Source organism: Chenopodium quinoa, unplaced genomic scaffold (assembly GCF_001683475.1).
Source record: "Chenopodium quinoa cultivar QQ74 unplaced genomic scaffold, ASM168347v1, whole genome shotgun sequence".
Classification (NCBI taxonomy): domain Eukaryota; kingdom Viridiplantae; phylum Streptophyta; class Magnoliopsida; order Caryophyllales; family Amaranthaceae; genus Chenopodium; species Chenopodium quinoa.
This window is the reverse complement of record NW_018745105.1, coordinates 2,613,715-2,631,679: the sequence shown is the minus strand read 5'-3', so window position 1 is coordinate 2,631,679 and position 17,965 is coordinate 2,613,715. Positions and strand designations below refer to the sequence as shown.

General features: G+C 35.6%; 1 protein-coding gene across 3 annotated transcripts; it reads right to left on the bottom strand.

The window, feature by feature from the left end:
• Positions 1-7,331: 7,331 nt before the first annotated feature.
• Positions 7,332-16,784, bottom strand: LOC110709962 (mitochondrial substrate carrier family protein ucpB-like). 3 transcript variants are annotated; one of them, XM_021888217.1, is made up of 10 exons: positions 14,809-16,784; positions 13,907-13,958; positions 13,610-13,738; positions 10,295-10,356; positions 9,959-10,195; positions 9,713-9,880; positions 9,511-9,560; positions 8,782-8,911; positions 7,925-7,962; positions 7,332-7,790 (listed from the first exon to the last, which is right to left on the bottom strand). In XM_021888217.1, the coding sequence occupies exons 2-10, from the start codon at positions 13,926-13,928 to the stop codon at positions 7,694-7,696; spliced, it is 933 nt and encodes a 310-aa protein (XP_021743909.1). In that variant the 5' UTR covers positions 13,929-13,958; positions 14,809-16,784; the 3' UTR covers positions 7,332-7,693. The 3 variants fall into 3 exon arrangements, with proteins under 3 accessions (XP_021743909.1, XP_021743910.1, XP_021743911.1); XM_021888218.1 differs by lacking the exons at positions 7,332-7,790; positions 7,925-7,962 and adding an exon at positions 9,181-9,212 and having other exon boundaries at positions 8,780-8,911; positions 13,907-16,784; XM_021888219.1 differs by lacking the exons at positions 7,332-7,790; positions 7,925-7,962 and adding an exon at positions 9,161-9,212 and having other exon boundaries at positions 8,822-8,911; positions 13,907-16,784.
• Between the last annotated feature and the right edge of the window lie 1,181 nt (positions 16,785-17,965).

Genomic DNA, 17,965 nt, shown 5'->3' with positions numbered 1-17,965 from the left:
TTCTCCACTTCTACTGTAGCCCAAGCCAATGGATAAATATTATTGTTTCCATCTTTGCCCACTGCCACTAATATTTTTCCTTGATAGGCTCCCTTCATATAACAGCCATCAACACCTATCAGAAGTCTGCAACCTTTAATAAAACCACTTCTTAATGGTTGAAGACAAATGTATATCCTCATCACTTTCTACCACTATGCACACCCCAGACCTAGGACTGTACTTAATTACAGCTTTGCCATAATCTTATACTCTAGCATATTGCTATGCAACTGACCCATAAATCTTCAGCTTAGCCCTAGCTCTAGCAAAGCCACCCTTTGGAATAATTTATGCTAATGCCTAAATCACTCAAAACCCTAGCCTTTAAACTTTTTATTTTCCAACTAGGATTGTGCCTCCATTCCTCAACATACTTCTCAACAATATACTCGGCATGCACCTTGGAGTTCATCTTACTCCTCATACACTGGCATATTGACCCATATGCTAGTGTATGAGGAGTAAGATTTATGCTGTTGACCCATAAATCTTCTGCTTAGCCTTAGCTCTAGAAAGCCACCCTTTGGAATAAGTTATGCTAATGCCTAAATCACTCAAAACCCTAGCTTTAAACTTTTTATTTTCCAACTAGGATTATGCCTCCATTCCTCAACATACTTCTCAGCAATATACTCAGCATTCACCTTGGAGTTCATCTTAAGCCTCAAATCTTTGATTTGCCAAGCACTATTGTTGTACAATCTTCTAGCAACCACCTTAAAGTTACACTTTTTAACCTTCTCATTACACTTGAAGCTCCATGACATATTGCATCATTTGAAACTCCACTGACAATTACACATTTTCTTACAGAATATTTTTATCCTCTCACCTCATTGTGCAGGTAGTAATACTTATATCTGTTTTCTATTGCATGTATCCTCATGGCTTTCCTTATAATGGTGTTGTTACTTAACTACAGCTCATTCACCAGCACAATTAGTTTTTTTTAAATCAGTATTGTAGGGAATATTTGAAGCATCCCACACTTGAGCCCCACTGTGATCATATACTTAAGCATGGTGGCGTCCAAAGGGAAGGAAGCTAGAGTAAAAGAGTGGCCAACAAGCTTTAGGAACTTGTAAACCGTTCACAAGGGGAAGGTTACACCCCTTAACGATCCAGGAGATCGTTAACTCCAATAGGTCTGGAACCATGACTGGAAGTTTGGAGATGAAGGTACAAATCCAACCTAAAAGAGATTGAACTGCCCTAAAATAGGCCTCTACTTTATTCTTCTCACATTCATGTGCGTTTTCTGACTAACATGCAATCAATAGATTAACTCTAAATCTATTTATCTATGTTGGTTGAATATTAATGCACAAGTACAAACAAAACTATTATTGGCGATCACTTGAATTATAATCAAATTAGCCTAAACAAGATTATTAATTATCTTATTAAGCGTGATTACAAGTACAAATTCCCTTTAAACATGCATAAAAGGCGTGATAAAGAAATAACAATAATAATAAATGTAATATCAAGAAACATAATAATAATCATCATCATAATAATAATCATGATCATGTTAATAAAGCATAATAATAGCAAGATTTTAAGCATGATACTAACAAGATTAATAACAAACTCTAGCATGTCACTAAACATTAAAGATTAATTAGCCCTAACATGACACTAACATGATATTAGAAAAGAAATAGGAAGCATCATAATAATATACGTGATATTAGAAATTTTAGTTAGGAAAAATTGCTCCCATTAATCTGAACTTTGCCTCATCCGCCCAAATTAATATGAACTTTTGATTATTATCTATCACTCCCAACTTTAGGGGGTATTATTTTCTAATGCACCCAACATGTCACCCAACCTGATGTAGCAGGTTACCTAGACACGTCTCAGCATATGATTCGCTTAAAAAATAAAAATTAAAATAAATAAATAAATTTAAAATAATTAAATTAAATAAAAAAAAACACCTTCTCTCTCTTCCCTTCTCCCCCTTCCCTCTCTGCTTCCTCCCCCCATCCCTTCCCTCACGGCCACCAGCAATCAGACGGCGGCAGCACTACCTCCCCTTCCCCCACCTCCGTATCGCCGCCTCCCAGCCCACCTCCCCGCTTCCCCTTCCCCTTGCGCACTTTAGACACGTATTCCACCAACCTCCTTGCTTCCCTTTCCCTGCAACTCCACCAACTTCCCGTTACAACCACGACCACCAGCAACAACCTGCTTCTACCACGACGAGCGTTGATGCTGGTGCTTCCCCGATCACCTCCCCTTTCCTCTTCGATCACCTTACAAACCACCCAAAATCCCCCAAATCTTAACCATTAACCTTAACATTCGAAACACTACAAAAGCGGTGACAAAATCAGCCACCAACGGCCGAAATCGGCTGATAAAGGGTAGAAATCAACCATCATCCCCATTATCGACTGATTTCGGCCATTTGTGGCCAATTTTGGTGGTCGATTTTGGGGAGGGGGGTTGTTTTATGGTAGGAAAATAGTCGTGTAGTGGGTGTGGTGGCTGGCCATTTTCGGCCATTGTGGTGGTCGATTTGGTGAGAGGGTTGTGATGGGTTTTCGATTGTGGTGGGCGAAGGGAGTGCGTGTGGTGGCTGGTGGCGAAGGGAGTGCATGTGGTGACTGGTGGCGAAGGGAGTGCGTGTGGTGGCTGGCTGCTGGGCTGCGTGAGGGGAGAGTGTGCGCTGGTGGTGGTGGTGCGGTGGTGGAGGTGGGGCAAGTGCTGGATTAGTTTTAGGAAATTAAATTTTTTTTTATTTCTTTTTTCTTTTTTTTAATTTTTATTTTTTTCCAACCAATTACATATTGACACGTGTGCAAAAAAATTTAATTCACAAATGTTAACCTGATTAACCGGTTTTAGGTAAATTGGGTACAATAGAAATTAATACCCCCCTAAAGTTGGGAGTAATAGATAATAATCCAAAGTTCGGATTAATTTCGGCGGACGAGGCAAAATTCAGATTAATGGGAGCAATTTTTCCTTTTAGTTATTACCCTAAACATGATACTAGGAAGATCAAAACACCCTAACATGATACTAGGAATCAACAAAATAATTTAAGCATGATTTCTATATCAAAAGATCAATAAAATAATTAAAGTACTTACTTCGATGCCTCGTACCTCTTTCTAATAACAAAATACACGCGTTAGTAACTTCAAGGAAAATATAAAAAAAACAATTAAATTAAATAATTGAAATAGAGATTTGGGACCAAACCCTCATAAATATCAAACCTTTCCCGTCTAGGGCGAAGGCAACCTCGAACTTGGCTAGGTGTGTCTAGATCTAATGAGTGAGGAATTTTGAGAGAGGCAAGGTTTAGAAAAAGAATAGAAAAAGAGAAAGCTTCTAGCTTTTAGAGAGAGAGAGATGATGGTCGTGAATGATGATTGTGAATGACGATTGTGAATGATTGAAAACAGGGAAATACGACCCCTATTTATAAGAGAAATAGCATGGGATCAAAGAAATTCATATTCGGAATAAAATACTTCATGTCGCCAACGACAGGAGTCAACACCAGACGACAAGAGCAGCGCCAGGCGACAGCTCTGTCGCCTCGCGCTGATTCAAAAGTACAACGCGCTTTCGTACGCAAAATCAACTTTTAAACTGGTTAACAGATAATTCCACATCTAACCAGATTTAAAATCATGTTTGTGACAAATAATATATTTTATTCAAAATAAAACATCTTTTAAAAATATAATTATCAATCCTAATCTTATTAGAATTAAAAAGAACCTTCTAGAAATTCCTAAAAGCTCTAGAAGATTGAAATCAATCCTAATTACTTTAGGAATAATTATTAATAGGCTCTCCTCTAGATCATTGGGCCACATTTAAAATCATTGGGCCTAATTTAATTTAATACATAACTTCCTCATAATTCATCGGAATTGGGCTAATAATATATCATTGGAAAGCTCTTTTCGAGCCCAATCCAACTACACTATTATTGGACCTTACCATGGTCCAAACCAAATTGGAGTGGCTATTTTTCATAAATAGAGTAAGAAAATAAATATTTTAGAAAAAAGAAAGAGAAATATTTTAATAAAAACATCCTCATCACTAGACTTTTCACACTTTCACTTTGTTCAATAACCAAATGACGTGAAAGGCCGGTATTCATCACTGGGTTTGGTTTTGCGGAGATACATTTGGGTGTCTACAAGTATCTTCATGAAACCAGGGACTATCTTCTTCATCCTCCTCTGATCCATGTAAACTTCTAAGCTCATCTAATTCAGAGCCCTCATCTTTTAAATCAGGTTCCTTACAACCAATGTCCTTAACCAATTGTTTCAATTTCTCCTCCCTCTGCACAACTAACTCCTGTGAAGTTTCACAATCTCCAAACTCCTATCTACTTCACCTAAAATGCCTTGTGAAGTTTGCATATGCCATTCATTATCATCACTGTATCCCAGTCAATCTCTAGATCAGATGAATCAGAGCTGGATGACCCAGACTCTTATTCATCCTCTTCATCCAACTGTAGAGCCCTCCTTGCTTTACTTTTCCTACTTCCCTTCCCAGTTCCTTTCCCTTTACCCCTAGCAAGCCTCACACCAGCATTCCCATCTTCTTCGGTCACCTTATCCTTCCCCTTATCAATAGTTGTAGAAAACCTAGGGCTTCTCTTCACCTTGTTCTCATTACAGTTCTCTTTTGTTTTAGGCATTTTACATAGTCTTAGGCTCCTTCTCACTACAAGTTCTATAGTTGTTTGTGATTTTTTCTAGGTTTGTGGTGGGCTAGAAGTCACATTTGAGCAATTTGTCTCTTTGGAGGTTTTGTTTGGGTTGGATGTAGTTTCAGTATGGCCAGAAACATGTGGAGTTGAGTGGGAAGTACTTTCATTAAAGTTGGATTGTAGCTGGTTTGAGGTGGGGTTATTATCTTCAACTAAAGTGCTCTAGATCGAGCGTTCTTTTCATAGACAAAAGAAACTATACAGGCAAATACTGGCGGTGATATTCCCCAAATGTCAATAGTAACATAAATCTTTAACTGGTAGTAATTTTTAACAAAACAGCATTTGTATGGTAGTAAAATAAAATAAATTTTTTCCCAGTTAGCAAAAGTGAAATACATGTGTTTTAGAGGTAGCAAAAGTAAAAAATCTCTTAAAATAATAATAAATTAACATCAAAATAACACAAACTAGATGAAGCCCGTGCGATGCACGGGTTGTTTGAATTTCTAAAAATAATTTATTTATATATATATATATATATATATATATTTGTGCTAAAATTTGTTGTATATTTAGATAAAATTCCTGATATAAAAAGATAATATTTATATTTAATTAATTTAAACTGCGAAATATCATTCGTCAATTTTGCTTACGTGTCATTTAAATTATTTAATTCTAAAATATGTGTCATTTAAATTATCTAATTCTAAAATAAATAAACAATCTCGTATTTGATTAGCTACCACTAAAATTTATTATCCTACATGGCGCGCTGAAAAAATTAAATCCTACGTGGCTTTCTATAGACTCGGGAAAAAACTCCCCTTTATATATATATACAAGTTTTGTGCCCTGTGCGATGCCCGAGTTGTTTATTGAAAATAAATTTTAATCTGTATGTCGAATTTTAAAATATATCATTGATACAAAATTAGTTAGGAATTGATGTGCTTTTGTGACGATTTGTTATTTTTTTCGAAATTTTTTAAACAAAATTATAATTCAATTTGAACCTCTGAAATATTGGAATTTCATTGTAAATAAAACTCTAAACTAACAATTTTATCCTAAAATTCTATCAAAATAGAATTATAAACTAACTTATTTATCTTATAAAGTTTATTAAATTTATCCAACGTGGCGTGACATTTGGCGAAAATTTAGAACGCCTAGTGTCGCTGTCTCGTTGCCTGACTAAAAGTTTAGCTTTATATATTAGTTATTATATGATATATTAGATTTTATAAACCTGGAGTATCATGCACCTGGGATTAACATAGAAATTGTGGATTAATCCTGAATCATGTAGAAAAAAAAAGGATGAATAAAACAAGGTCTAACTTTTCAAAAAAAAAAAAAAAACTTATCAAACACGAGATTTAGATATTTAACATATGAATTGTTTTCAATCTCAATTCCAATCTCTATTTTCTTAGAGTTCGGCAGTTTTTGCTCATTCGAATATTCTGAAATGAGCAAAATGAATACCAAATCAGCAGTAAATTACTTTTAGGATGTTTTGTTTGCATAAAGAAAATTCACTATTTCTACTCTCTAACTCTCAATCCCACATACTAAACGCTTCTCAATCCCACATACTAAACGCTTCATTAGCTAAACTCAACTAATGTACATCCAAAAGAAAAGAAAAAACAAAATAAAGAAAGAAAATACCAACAGATTAGCAACTACTGCTTTTATTAAATCCTCATACTACTGAACTGCTAAACGTCGCTCCCATTTTACATACTAACGCTCCCTTTTTGACATGAAAGGACGATATTGCCCTTTGTGTAAATTGTAGTGCATAATGGTATAATATCATTCCCGACCCCTCCACTTACTACCACGTGGTAAAAAAAAATCCCAAACTACCACATCCGACCTCGGCCCACCACATTCGATCTACCACCAAAATCCAAGTTTATTTTTTTAAAAAAAAATTATTAAGCATTAGCAACAAGTTTAGGACGATGGAAGTCGACAATATTCGGACACCGAAAGCTTCGTCGGAGGATTCCGTAAGTCGTCTTACTTTTTAAAAAAAATTGAAATAAAACATCCGCCTAAAATTTTAGGATTCACGTAAAGGGATCCACTTAAAATTTCCGGATCCTCCTTGGTGGATCCGAAAATTTTAAGTGGATCCACCTAGGTAGATCCACTTAAAAAATTAGGATCCACCAAGGTGGATCCTAATGTTTTGGGCGGATGTATGTAGTGTTTTTTTTTTCTTTTTTTTTTCTTTTTTTTCTTAAATTGATTAATTAATCAAATTTACTATTGTAATCTTTTTATTATTATTATTATTATTATTATTATTATTATTATTATTATTATTATTATTTTATTATGATTAGTATTAATTTTGTGATTATAGTAATTAGTATTATTATTTTATGAAATTTATTATTGTAATCAAATTTTTTGTTTTCCTGATTTTACTTAATTTTTTTTAGAGAATAAAATGAGAGTATGAGAGTGAAGTACGAGAGTTGTGAGTACCGTGAAGTGAGTCGTGGCTATTTATTTGATAGGAGTAAAAATGGAAAATCTTAAAAAAAATGCGAGCGATGCCTAGTAAAAGGGGAGCGACGTTTAACAACCCCTTTATTGGTGTTAGACAGCCTGCTTGAACAGGACATTACAGTTCATCATGACAGTTGCTCTTCATGTCCCTCACCAAAGTAATTGATTACAAGCTGAGTATCCAAATTGACGAAATAATAACTAAATGTATACAAAGTCATAATTTAAAACAATATTTTCCAACCTTACACAAAAGAAATCTATGTATAATCAGAAGAATGTATGGTGATCAGATTATGCAAAACCGAGGGGTGCTGTTATCGTCACTCCCCCCTTCAGATCACCAAAAATGAATGGAGGAAAAGAATCTTGTCTTATCTATCTTTTAACAGCGCTGCCAGAAATTCGCCGGAACTAAATGGCACGGAGTCCTGATAATTCCCGGAGTTTCTCACAAAGTACAAATGTGATTGTTGTCTGTGGACCCAACCGTGCAAAAATTGTAAAGCCCCTGGTGTAGAAAAGAAACAAAATTTTCATTCAGCCAGCTGCTATCATTACTCAGACAGCTACATTTATAACTGTAGAGTACGAGATAAAATGGACAGGACAAGTATCGGTAGAGATATAGATGTGAAATCTCACCCTTTGTAAAGAGCAAGAGGACCCTCAGTGCGCATGACCTGCAACAAGTGAAATGATATGACGAAACTGAATACCAATTACTATATTAGGTAAATTTACCAGTTCAAAGCTGATAATGTAACAATTTTGTACAAAAAACATGCAAGTACAAATTGTGGTAGAAATGCAAAGTCATTAAGTTATGACAGCAAGAGTTAAAAATAAGCCTTCTTTGAAAATTTCATATTTATAATACTTCTGTCTCAAATTTAACTTCAAATTTGCATATGGCAGCATCCAAGGTGATTAAAGAAAGTTTGTAAAATATAAATTAAAAAAGATAAAAGTGAATACAAAGAGAGAATTTTGAGGCACCCTATAATCGAATGGAATGGCGGGAGCACTACTAATTTACAGATTGTGACAGCTGATAGCAATGAGATGCAAAAAATTAACACAATCTCTCTCAAAATGAGCATCCTAGTCAGAAGTACAAGAATAAAACTCATGTTATCAAAAGCAAATAGTGCCAAGATGAGAAGACAGGACCAATTTAAGTGTAGGACCAATAAGGCAATAAGTACGAGTGACACCTAAACCTAAAAAACAAGTCAGTCAGTTTAGCATGGGTGATAAGTTTGCTAGGAAATACGGAGGAAGAAAATAGCATTCAACTCCCTGTTAATGCATGAAACAACAGAATCCAAGCTTCAATTATATCTTGGATTCTTAATTAAGATTCACATACAAGTTTCAGTCTTGAACACTTATATTAAGGCATAATGTTCAAGCCTTAATGGTATAAGCAGTCACTGAAATCAATAGGAATATAAAACATATGAGCAAGTTGAAATATAGTATGAAGACTATCTCAGTACCTGGTAGGCACAGTGTAGTCCATTCTTATAATTCCTGCCACTTGATTCCTTTTGTGACATTAGACGGGTTTTGATCATATCCATGGGTGCCGTGACCAGAGTGCTGGCAACCCCAGCTATAGTACTTGACCTATTGTAAATAAACAAAGAGTCAGTCCCAGAAAACCTGTAGAGTGTAGACAACTCACAAACTCTAATAAAAGAGCTACTCTCTTGGCCCACTATTTTAATCCACAATATCAAACCCTTGCCTATAATTTATTTAAAGGGGGCATGACATCTAATGCAATTTCACAACACTCTTTGACTATTAAGTCTGAAATTTAGTTAGCAAATGAAGGTGAAATGAAAAAATTCACATGGGATGTCAAAGATTTACATTAATGAGGTGTAGCTAACCTGTAAGCTACATCGTATTGGTCTTCATGGTCCTGCGTTAGTTCATTAGTTGTATTAAAAATAATTTATATGTGCATATCATGGATAATTTATATTTAAGCACAAACTATACTCTGCATTACATTAACCGTAACCTTGTAAGCAAGAGAAATAATTTATATGTGCATATCATGGATAATGCAGAATATTAGCCACGTGCTGAAGTCATAAACCAAGAGGACTACTTCCAGATATCATTCATCACATTTTGGGCTTTAAAAAGAGACAAACCATAAAAGCTGAAAATAATGCACCAGGTAAGTTAGTAAAGCAAGAAATACTGCTGCATACATGAGGTGCAAAGAAAATCCTTCTTCAACAGAGGCCCATCTTGTCAAAGCCTGCAATGCAAGAAAATAGTAATTCAATGACTTCAAATATCATAAAGCAAGAATGTTTGGAGCTGAACAACAATCATCAGATGTTTTATAATATTGATGTCTACTTATGACAATCTAAAAGGTTTAAACAGTTGAGAAAATAGCATGCTTACTCGCTTAGATTCATCATATGTTGCTAGCTGTGATGCAGTCAAGGAAGCAGCTCTTGCCATAGCAGGACCAACACCCTTCCACAGAGCAGTTATACCCTCTTCTGAAGCAATTTTGCGCATTAGGCTAATAGCACCAACTTTCGTTCCTGAGTTCATTTGCAAGCGAACCTGATTCAAAGAGTTGCTTCATTACAAAAGGCATTTTCGCACAGAGAGATACACAGAGAGAGAGTACAAGGTGAGCACCTTCAGAACTTCAGTAGGATTAGTCATTGCAGTTGCAAAAGAACCAGCAAAGCCTCCAGCAACTATTTTTACAAACAAATTTGTTGATTCAAACGCCACTTCACACACATACTTTGAAGGTTCATACAGACCTAGACGTAATCCTCCATATAGAACTGACCTTGTCAATGCAGGTGTCAATCCAAGGTACAATGCACTAAATCCTTCTTTGTTCAATATCTGGGTGAAGATGTGTCCCTGCAGAGGTTGAAAATGGCTAAAAAATTCAACTGGTCTTCAATGTCACAAAATTAAAGTTTAGGAGGTACATAAAACTTCAAAAACCTAGATGTTTACCAATCCAGTTAAAGGTCCTCGCTGACCAACAAGTTGCATTTGAAGCCTTACTTTGAGAACATCTGCAAGAATTGAATCAAGGTATTCAGACTTCAGAGTGCTGGCAGATTGAATCTTGGTCTCACACTTCCATATTGTATATGAACAGAGCGAATGGTCACATAACTACTTCAAAGTACAACTAAAATCCCATTCCAATGATAACCCAGCCCATCAATCAGAGCCATTAAGAACTATTATAAGTCCTTAAAACAAGATAAACAACCGTTTCCCCTGACTGAACCCAACGACTCTCGAGTGGTTGAAAAGGGCGAGACTGGTATTGCAGCAAGACAGGGAAATTCTTTTTTTGAGAATGTGGAATCTGTGCTTTAGCAGTGAGCTTTTGGGCAGCTAACTTTCTAAGCTAAGAAAGCCCAGTTTTCTGGGCACTAGGGTAGAACGTGGATCGACCATGATGAGAATGGACTTTTCCATACGGTCCTAATGTTGCAGCTTACCACTCCCAAATCCATCCATGTGGATAATCTTTTAGCGAATACAAATATGACTACTTGCTTACAGAATAACAATATCCCCCTGAGAAATTTCATAGGGGAATAATATCCAAGACTAAGAATTGAGTAACTTTAGCAGAATTCCATTCCTTAAAGTTATTCCAATCTAAAAACTTTATAGATTCCAACACAAATGAAATATTGGACTCTCTCGATAAATATATGGGAAAAATATACTCTTATGGAATTTTGTTTGAATTGTCTTGATATTTAGTATCAAACTTTTAAAGATTTTAATGATATTGATACCCAAAACATTTATTGATAAAAATAGGTAAATGGGAACGTCTTTTAGGAAAGGAGGTAGTAATTTGCCATACACTACAGAGGCTATTTCCCTTTCGGACTGTCCAATGTGGCCACCAGACACTTCCAATTATCTCTCACACAATAATTTCAAAATACAACATCAAAGAGTTTGAAATCTTCATCATTTTCTATACACGTGAAGATTTTTATACAAACTCAATATGAATTTAAAAATATTAAACAGTATATTTCAATAGAATAGTGCTCCATAAGAGTTATTTGGATAGGAAACAGACATGTATTTTACATTGCAAGATAATTACATTTCATTGGAATTAGCTTTAAAGCGTTGGATATGAAACTTAATCACTTAGTTGCCTTTTAGCAATCCAAAGTTTCCTATGTGTTTTGGAGGCACGCCGGGAAAGGTCTTGTGAAACTCAGCATCTTTATATTTGTTTGATATAGATTATTTAAATGAAAAAGACAGTTTACCAAGATTATATTTACAATCAAACTAAACAAAGAGGTAGTTAATTTTTATATCTTCACTCTGGATGTATGCTTTAAGAACTATTCCTTGAATATTTCTCTCTCTCTCTCTAAATTGATTTTCTTTTTTGCTAATATACCATGTAATTCTAATCATCAGCTATGCATATAACCAATCGACTAACACATGTCAACAATTAACATTTTAATCATGTTAAATCCTCATATTAGGGAGGTACAGGGTTACCTAAGACCCTCTCCAATGGTGAGACTCAAGTGAGTATTTTTAGGAGAGAGAGAGTATCTTTTGCAATGTATACCAATAAGTTGGTATCTAACCTTAGCAACTCCAAAAGAAAGTTGTTAAGTTTAGATACTCAACTTTGAGTCTCATTTGACAAAAGTGTAGGTCCCTTGTCAATATTGTAATATATTTTGTAATTTATTTAAGTTTTACCCTTTTTTTTAATCTTACAATATTTGATATTAAAAAAGAAATGAATTTGGTGAGCCATAAATTGAAAGTGACATTTGTATATTTTAGTGAGTCTCACCATTGGGAAATTAGGCTTCACATGAGTTGCTAAATTAAGAAGTGAGTATGGTATCACCATTGAAAGTAAAAAAAAACAACTCATTTTGTATTTCAATACTCAAATTTGAGTCTCACCATTGGAGATGGTCTAATACTCCCCCTACCCCTGAATTCCATATTAATACTTTCGTTCTAATACACAATACTTTTGCATATAAACACTCCCAAATTAGCGTATTCACCCTATTGTGATATCCCAATGCAAAGAGATAGGATTTAACAAGGAGGGGTGGTGGAGAGTAAAAATAGATCAATTAGAGTGGGTTTGTTTATTTGTCTCTATTACTCTAACCAAACACCATAGAGACTTAAAGAGGGTTCCTTCTTTTGATTTCCTGTTTCACTATGTTTCTTTTGCAGGGTTACCTAATACTCCCCTCCTCTCCATGAACTCCAGATGTAAGTCTTTCATACCAATTCTCCCTACAATTTGTATTTAAAAAAATATATATATTTATTAGGGTGTATTGTTCATATCGTACCACCTAGCGCATTGTGAATTTTGCAATCGTTTCACGTATTCGAGTGTTCTACGTATTAGGTAAGCCAACTCTTGTAATCAATCCAGCTCAAGCCTTCAATTTACCGATACCTAAACCACACATTTGTAATTCAAAGAAAGCTAAGAACTAAACCCCATAAACATTACACAATAAAATATTTCTTTCGTCCCACTAAGATTGCACTATATCCCATATTTCACTTTCTACGAGCTAAGTCAAAGCATGTGGGAGGATTTTTTTTTTTTTTTTTTGGTGTGAAGCACTTTAATTGTTGAGTAGGGAAAATATACTATTAAGGAAATAGGGAAGACTCAATGGGACATCCCAAATAGGAATATGGGACAATATTAGAAGGATGGAGGGTTTAGCTAAGAGGACCATACACCCATTGTAGTTACCCACTACATAACAATTCAAAACCATGTCTTACCCCAAACATGAACATCATATATAGGCATGTAGAAGTAACATCAAGCAATTACGAAGTAGTATATTTGAAAACCATAGGCAAAGCATCTCCAATGGCCATGAAAATAGGATATTCCTGTCATCACCCTAAGTCCATAAACAAAACCTATTTAAACCACCTCTATTTTGTAGTTGCAACACTTTGATTTGCCAATGCACAACATCAACCATATATCTTCTATAATCTATTTAGAAAATCTAAACAGAGTAAAAAGATGATATTTTTAAACCATAATCTAACATCATTTTACAAATTAATATTTTACAAATCGATTCCAAATCTTAACTACCAATGAGAATCCACAACAATGTATTTAAAAATTAAAACCTAAATGAGACTCCCATCACCAAAATTAAATTTCATTAATGAATAAACCAAGCAACCAAACAAATTAAAGCATTTCAAAAAGAATATTGTATAAATTAATGATATAAGAGAGAGATTCGAAACCTAAAGGATGAGTAACAGTTGTAGCAATGGCAACAGAAACCCCACTTGTACCGAAGTGATAAACAATGGTTGATAATGGTGGCAAACCCCATTTGTGTTTCTTCTTATCATCAACGTCCATTACAGAATCTGCAATTATGTTGCATTTAATTCAAGATAAAATTCCCAATTTTTAAAACACATATCTCAAAAAAAAATAAATGATTTTAAGATGGTTTTTTTTTTTTTAACAAGAAATTCCAAGATGGGTGTTTAAAATCAGTAGATGACGCAAATGTAAAAGGGAAAAGAAAAAACCTGAGGAGTTAGAAATGGACATTGTTAATTAATTTGGTCATCCATTGAGAATCTGTACAAGAATGAACAATAGAGGTCCAATCAAGGTACCGGAGAATAAATCAGAAATACTTGGTAGTGAAAAAGTATGAGTTGCGAGTTGCGATTCCCTTCTCTCTCTTTTCAATGTATCACTCCTTTTTCCGTATCACAATAATTGGTTTTTTTTTTTTTATCAATAAAATCATTTTTTTTTTTTCAACTCCCTCCGTTTTAAATACTTTTTATTTCTCAATGCATAGAGTTTTAGAAGAAATTGAAGAAATTAATAATATATAAAGATAGTGGGGTAGGTGGAAAAATAAAAGATTATAAAATGCAAAAGTAGTGGAGATAATTAGAGGAGCGAGAACATGAAATTAATAAAATATGATTAGTGGTGGGTCCACTAGGTAAGAGAAATTAATTAAATATTGTAAAATTTTTCCAAATAAAGAAATGGATCAAGTATTTAAAAACGGTCGAAAAAGGAAAGTGGAGCAAGTATTTTAAAACGGAGGGAGCATAAAGAACTTCATCTGTTTTTTAGTTGACACCTTTTATTATCACGCTAGTCAACGCATATTTTAAAACTTAATAACTTCAATTATCAACATTGTAAAATTATATAAAGTGGATATTAGTAAAATATACATATATACATATGGACGATTCAGACAAGAACACACATGATTATATTTTATCGTACATATAAGTCACAAAAGCGAGTCAAAGTGTAGTCCGTGAATAGTGTAAAAGTCAAACGGTGTCAACTGAAAAAACGGAGGAATGTAGTATTTAAACTAAATCTATACCAAAAATAAATGCAATTAAAAAAATAAAATAAAATAGAATAAAGAAAAATTTGTCAAAAATAACATCACCTTTGAGCAGTCTTCCAATAATAGCACCACCTTTTGATTATTTCAGAATAACACCACCTTTCACATGTATTTGCCAAAAATGAAACAAAACTGGTTGGTAACCTATGTTGCACGGATACGGACACGGACACGATACGGACACGGGAAAACGGCAATCCTGAAATAGGGGACACGGGTACGGCATATAACAAGGCATATAATATATCAAAAAAACGAGAATTTGACAACCTATTCAATAAAACACTAAATAATTAGCCTCAAAACACACAATTTTGTTAAAACAAGTAAATAAACAAAGTGTACGAACGTAGTCTCATACATATCAAGAAACCATCAAACCAAATACATGTCTTAATAATAGTTTTACAAATCATAAATAAAATAAACAAAAGTACTAATAGTTTCATTCTTCACCATCACCAAGTACATCATCAAAAATCATATTCTCCATCTCGGGTTCATCAAGTGAGAGCTCGGCCATCTCTAGAATACCAACCTCTCCTAGGTTGTCATGCTCATCTCCACCCACATCCCACAACTTAGATCTCCCCTTAGTGTATTCTTCACTTCTCCTAGAAAGTAATCGAAGGTTGTTATGAATGTATACCAAGTCTTGAGCACGTTTAGGAGTAAGTTACATTTCCAATTATAATTTCCTCCACCACCCGATATTTTATCACCCTTAACAACAAACTTCCACAAAGGGTAGGGGTCCTTCTTAGACTCAGATGAATTACTACTACCACTAACATTGCACGAAGCAGAGGCACTAGAACCACTAGAAGACATTCCTGACAATTTCAACAAGACAACAACACATTTTCAGCAAATCAAACATTTATAGTTTAGCTCAAACAACACAATCAAATTACACAATGCACATGTGTTATATGTATAAGTTTATAGTGTAAATGTTAGAAATATAGAGTACTGTTTCATTTATATATACAGTATCCACATGCATATTATTTCTCCAAAACAATGGGCACTAACATACACAACATATATATCAATGCACTAATGCAGCAGTTGAAGGGCAAGCATAAAGTTTAGACTAAATGATCACAAAAATCACAAAAATGCACAAAAGTTTAGACTAACTGAAAGCAAGTTTTTAAACCCAAAAATGGTCAAAACTCAAAAGGGGTAAACAAATAACAAAAACGAAAACCATAAAGTTATCCAAAAAGATAAAACACTACATATCCCTTAATCTAGAACATAATATTGAAGTAATTGAACCACAAAACCATGATACAAATTACTGAAATTAGCCAATTTAAGCAAATCGTGAAGGAATGAAATCAAATTAAAAATTTAAAACGAGAATGAGAGATTGAGAGGAATACCTGAGAAAGTGAGAAGGCTGAGAGCACCGACGAGAGTGACGCCTGGACGGCGGCGACGAGCGACGAGTGACGGGCTGACGGCGAGTCGACAAAGGATTGAAGGAATAGAGTATTAAAGTGGCCAGGTTTCGTGATGACTGAGGACTTGCGACGAGCGACGAGCCGACGACTGACGCTGTGACGGTGGACGGTGGGCGACGGTCAGGCGACTTCAGTCGGCGGCGATTTGGGTTTGAGAAGGTTGAGGTAGAATGAACTCGTGAAGAGGAAGATTGAAAGCAGTAGGGTTTGAGAAAAAAGAAACTGAGGGAGTTGGGCTGGAATAACAAAAGGGCGTGTCCAAAATAAAACGGGCCGTGTCATAGGGAGACACGGTCTGTGTCCATGACGTATTTTTTTTTAAAAAAAAGGGACACGGATTTTGAAGTGTCGGACACGTATCGCACCGTGTCCCACCCGTGTCGGTGTCGGACACGCGTGTCGACACGGACACCTCAGCTAGGTGGCGTGTCCGTGCTTCACAGTTGGTAACCTGATTTACAGGTTACATGTGACACGTGTCACAATCTCATTGGTCAATTTTTTTAAAAAAACATAAGTAATAAAAAAAAGTTAAAATTAAAATTAAAAAAAAAAAAAAAAAAAAAAAAACACCACCTAGCCCCCCTTCCCAGCCCCCACCCTCACTGCCACCCCTCCCCCTCCCCACCCTCGCCGCCGATCGACCTCCCCTGCCTTCCCCTTCCCCTGAACGACACCCCTCCACCCATTCCCTTGCCTTAAACAACCCAACACTGCTTGTGAACAACCCTCTTCCCCTTCCCCCTCTTGGATACGACCCCCTTCAGCCACCGCAAATCGGGGCCCCCTCCTTAAACCTATAGCTATACAACATGAAAACCAAACCCGACCCTAAATCTGACCCTAAACCACCTTCCCGAAACCCTAGCCTACAGAAATTAGGGAGGGAAAGCCGAAATTGAAAAGGGAAGGAGGGAGGGGCCGAAATCAGAAAGAGGAAGAGGAGGAAGGGCCGGAAATGGGTCGGTAAAGAGGAGGGGTGCTGGAAATGGGGTCGGGAAGTGGAGGGGCCAAGGAGAGGGTGGTTTCAAGTGGATGGTCTTGGCGGGGGTGGTGGATGCCGATGCAAGGGGGTGGGCAGAGGAGGGTTTCAGGTGGATGGTCTTGGTGGGGGTGGTGGACGCCGATGAAAGGGGCTGGAAGGGGGGGGGGGTTTAATTTTTTTTATTTAATTTTTTTGTTTTTTTTAAAAGTATTTTAAAGTTTTTTTAAAAGTATTTTAAAGTTTTTTTAAAATCAAAATTAAAAATAAATAAATTGACCAATCAAATTAGAACACGTGTCACAAGGTTACCTATAAAACAGGTTACCGGTTTTTTGTTTCATTTTTGGCAAATGCATGTGAAAGGTGGTGTTATTTTGGAATAATCAAAAGGTGGTGCTATTATTGGAAGACCGCCCAAAGGTGATGTTATTTTTGACAAATTTTCCTAAAATAAAACCCTATCATAATTCATAAATACCCATTTTATTTTTTACTAAAAACTACCATCACTACACCAAAAACTAGATTATAGAAACAAAATATAGAACGGTTACTGTTTGGGGGTTTTCTGTGTCCTTCGGGAGAGTTACAATTTCCTAGCAGACTTCCTTCTTACGCCTGTACCTGCACCTAGCCGACTTCCTTCTTGCACCTGTACCTGCACAAGTAACAGAGACTCCGGATGGGGGGTGGGAGTTCCGCCTCCGAAGATTAAGTTAGTATCTTTTCGAAGTGGAATAAG

What these genes read in the sequence shown, in the direction of transcription:
- LOC110709962 (XM_021888217.1), bottom strand. Translation starts at nt 13,928, where the DNA reads ATGTCCATTTCTAACTCCTCAG. An exon ending in CATATGATGAATCTAAGCGA is followed by an intron (nt 9,561 to 9,712) that starts GTAAGCATGCTA and finishes CTTGCATTGCAG; the next exon opens with GCTTTGACAAGATGGGCCTC. An exon ending in GGATTTTCTTTGCACCTCAT is followed by an intron (nt 8,912 to 9,510) that starts GTATGCAGCAGT and finishes TATTTACAATAG; the next exon opens with GTCAAGTACTATAGCTGGGG.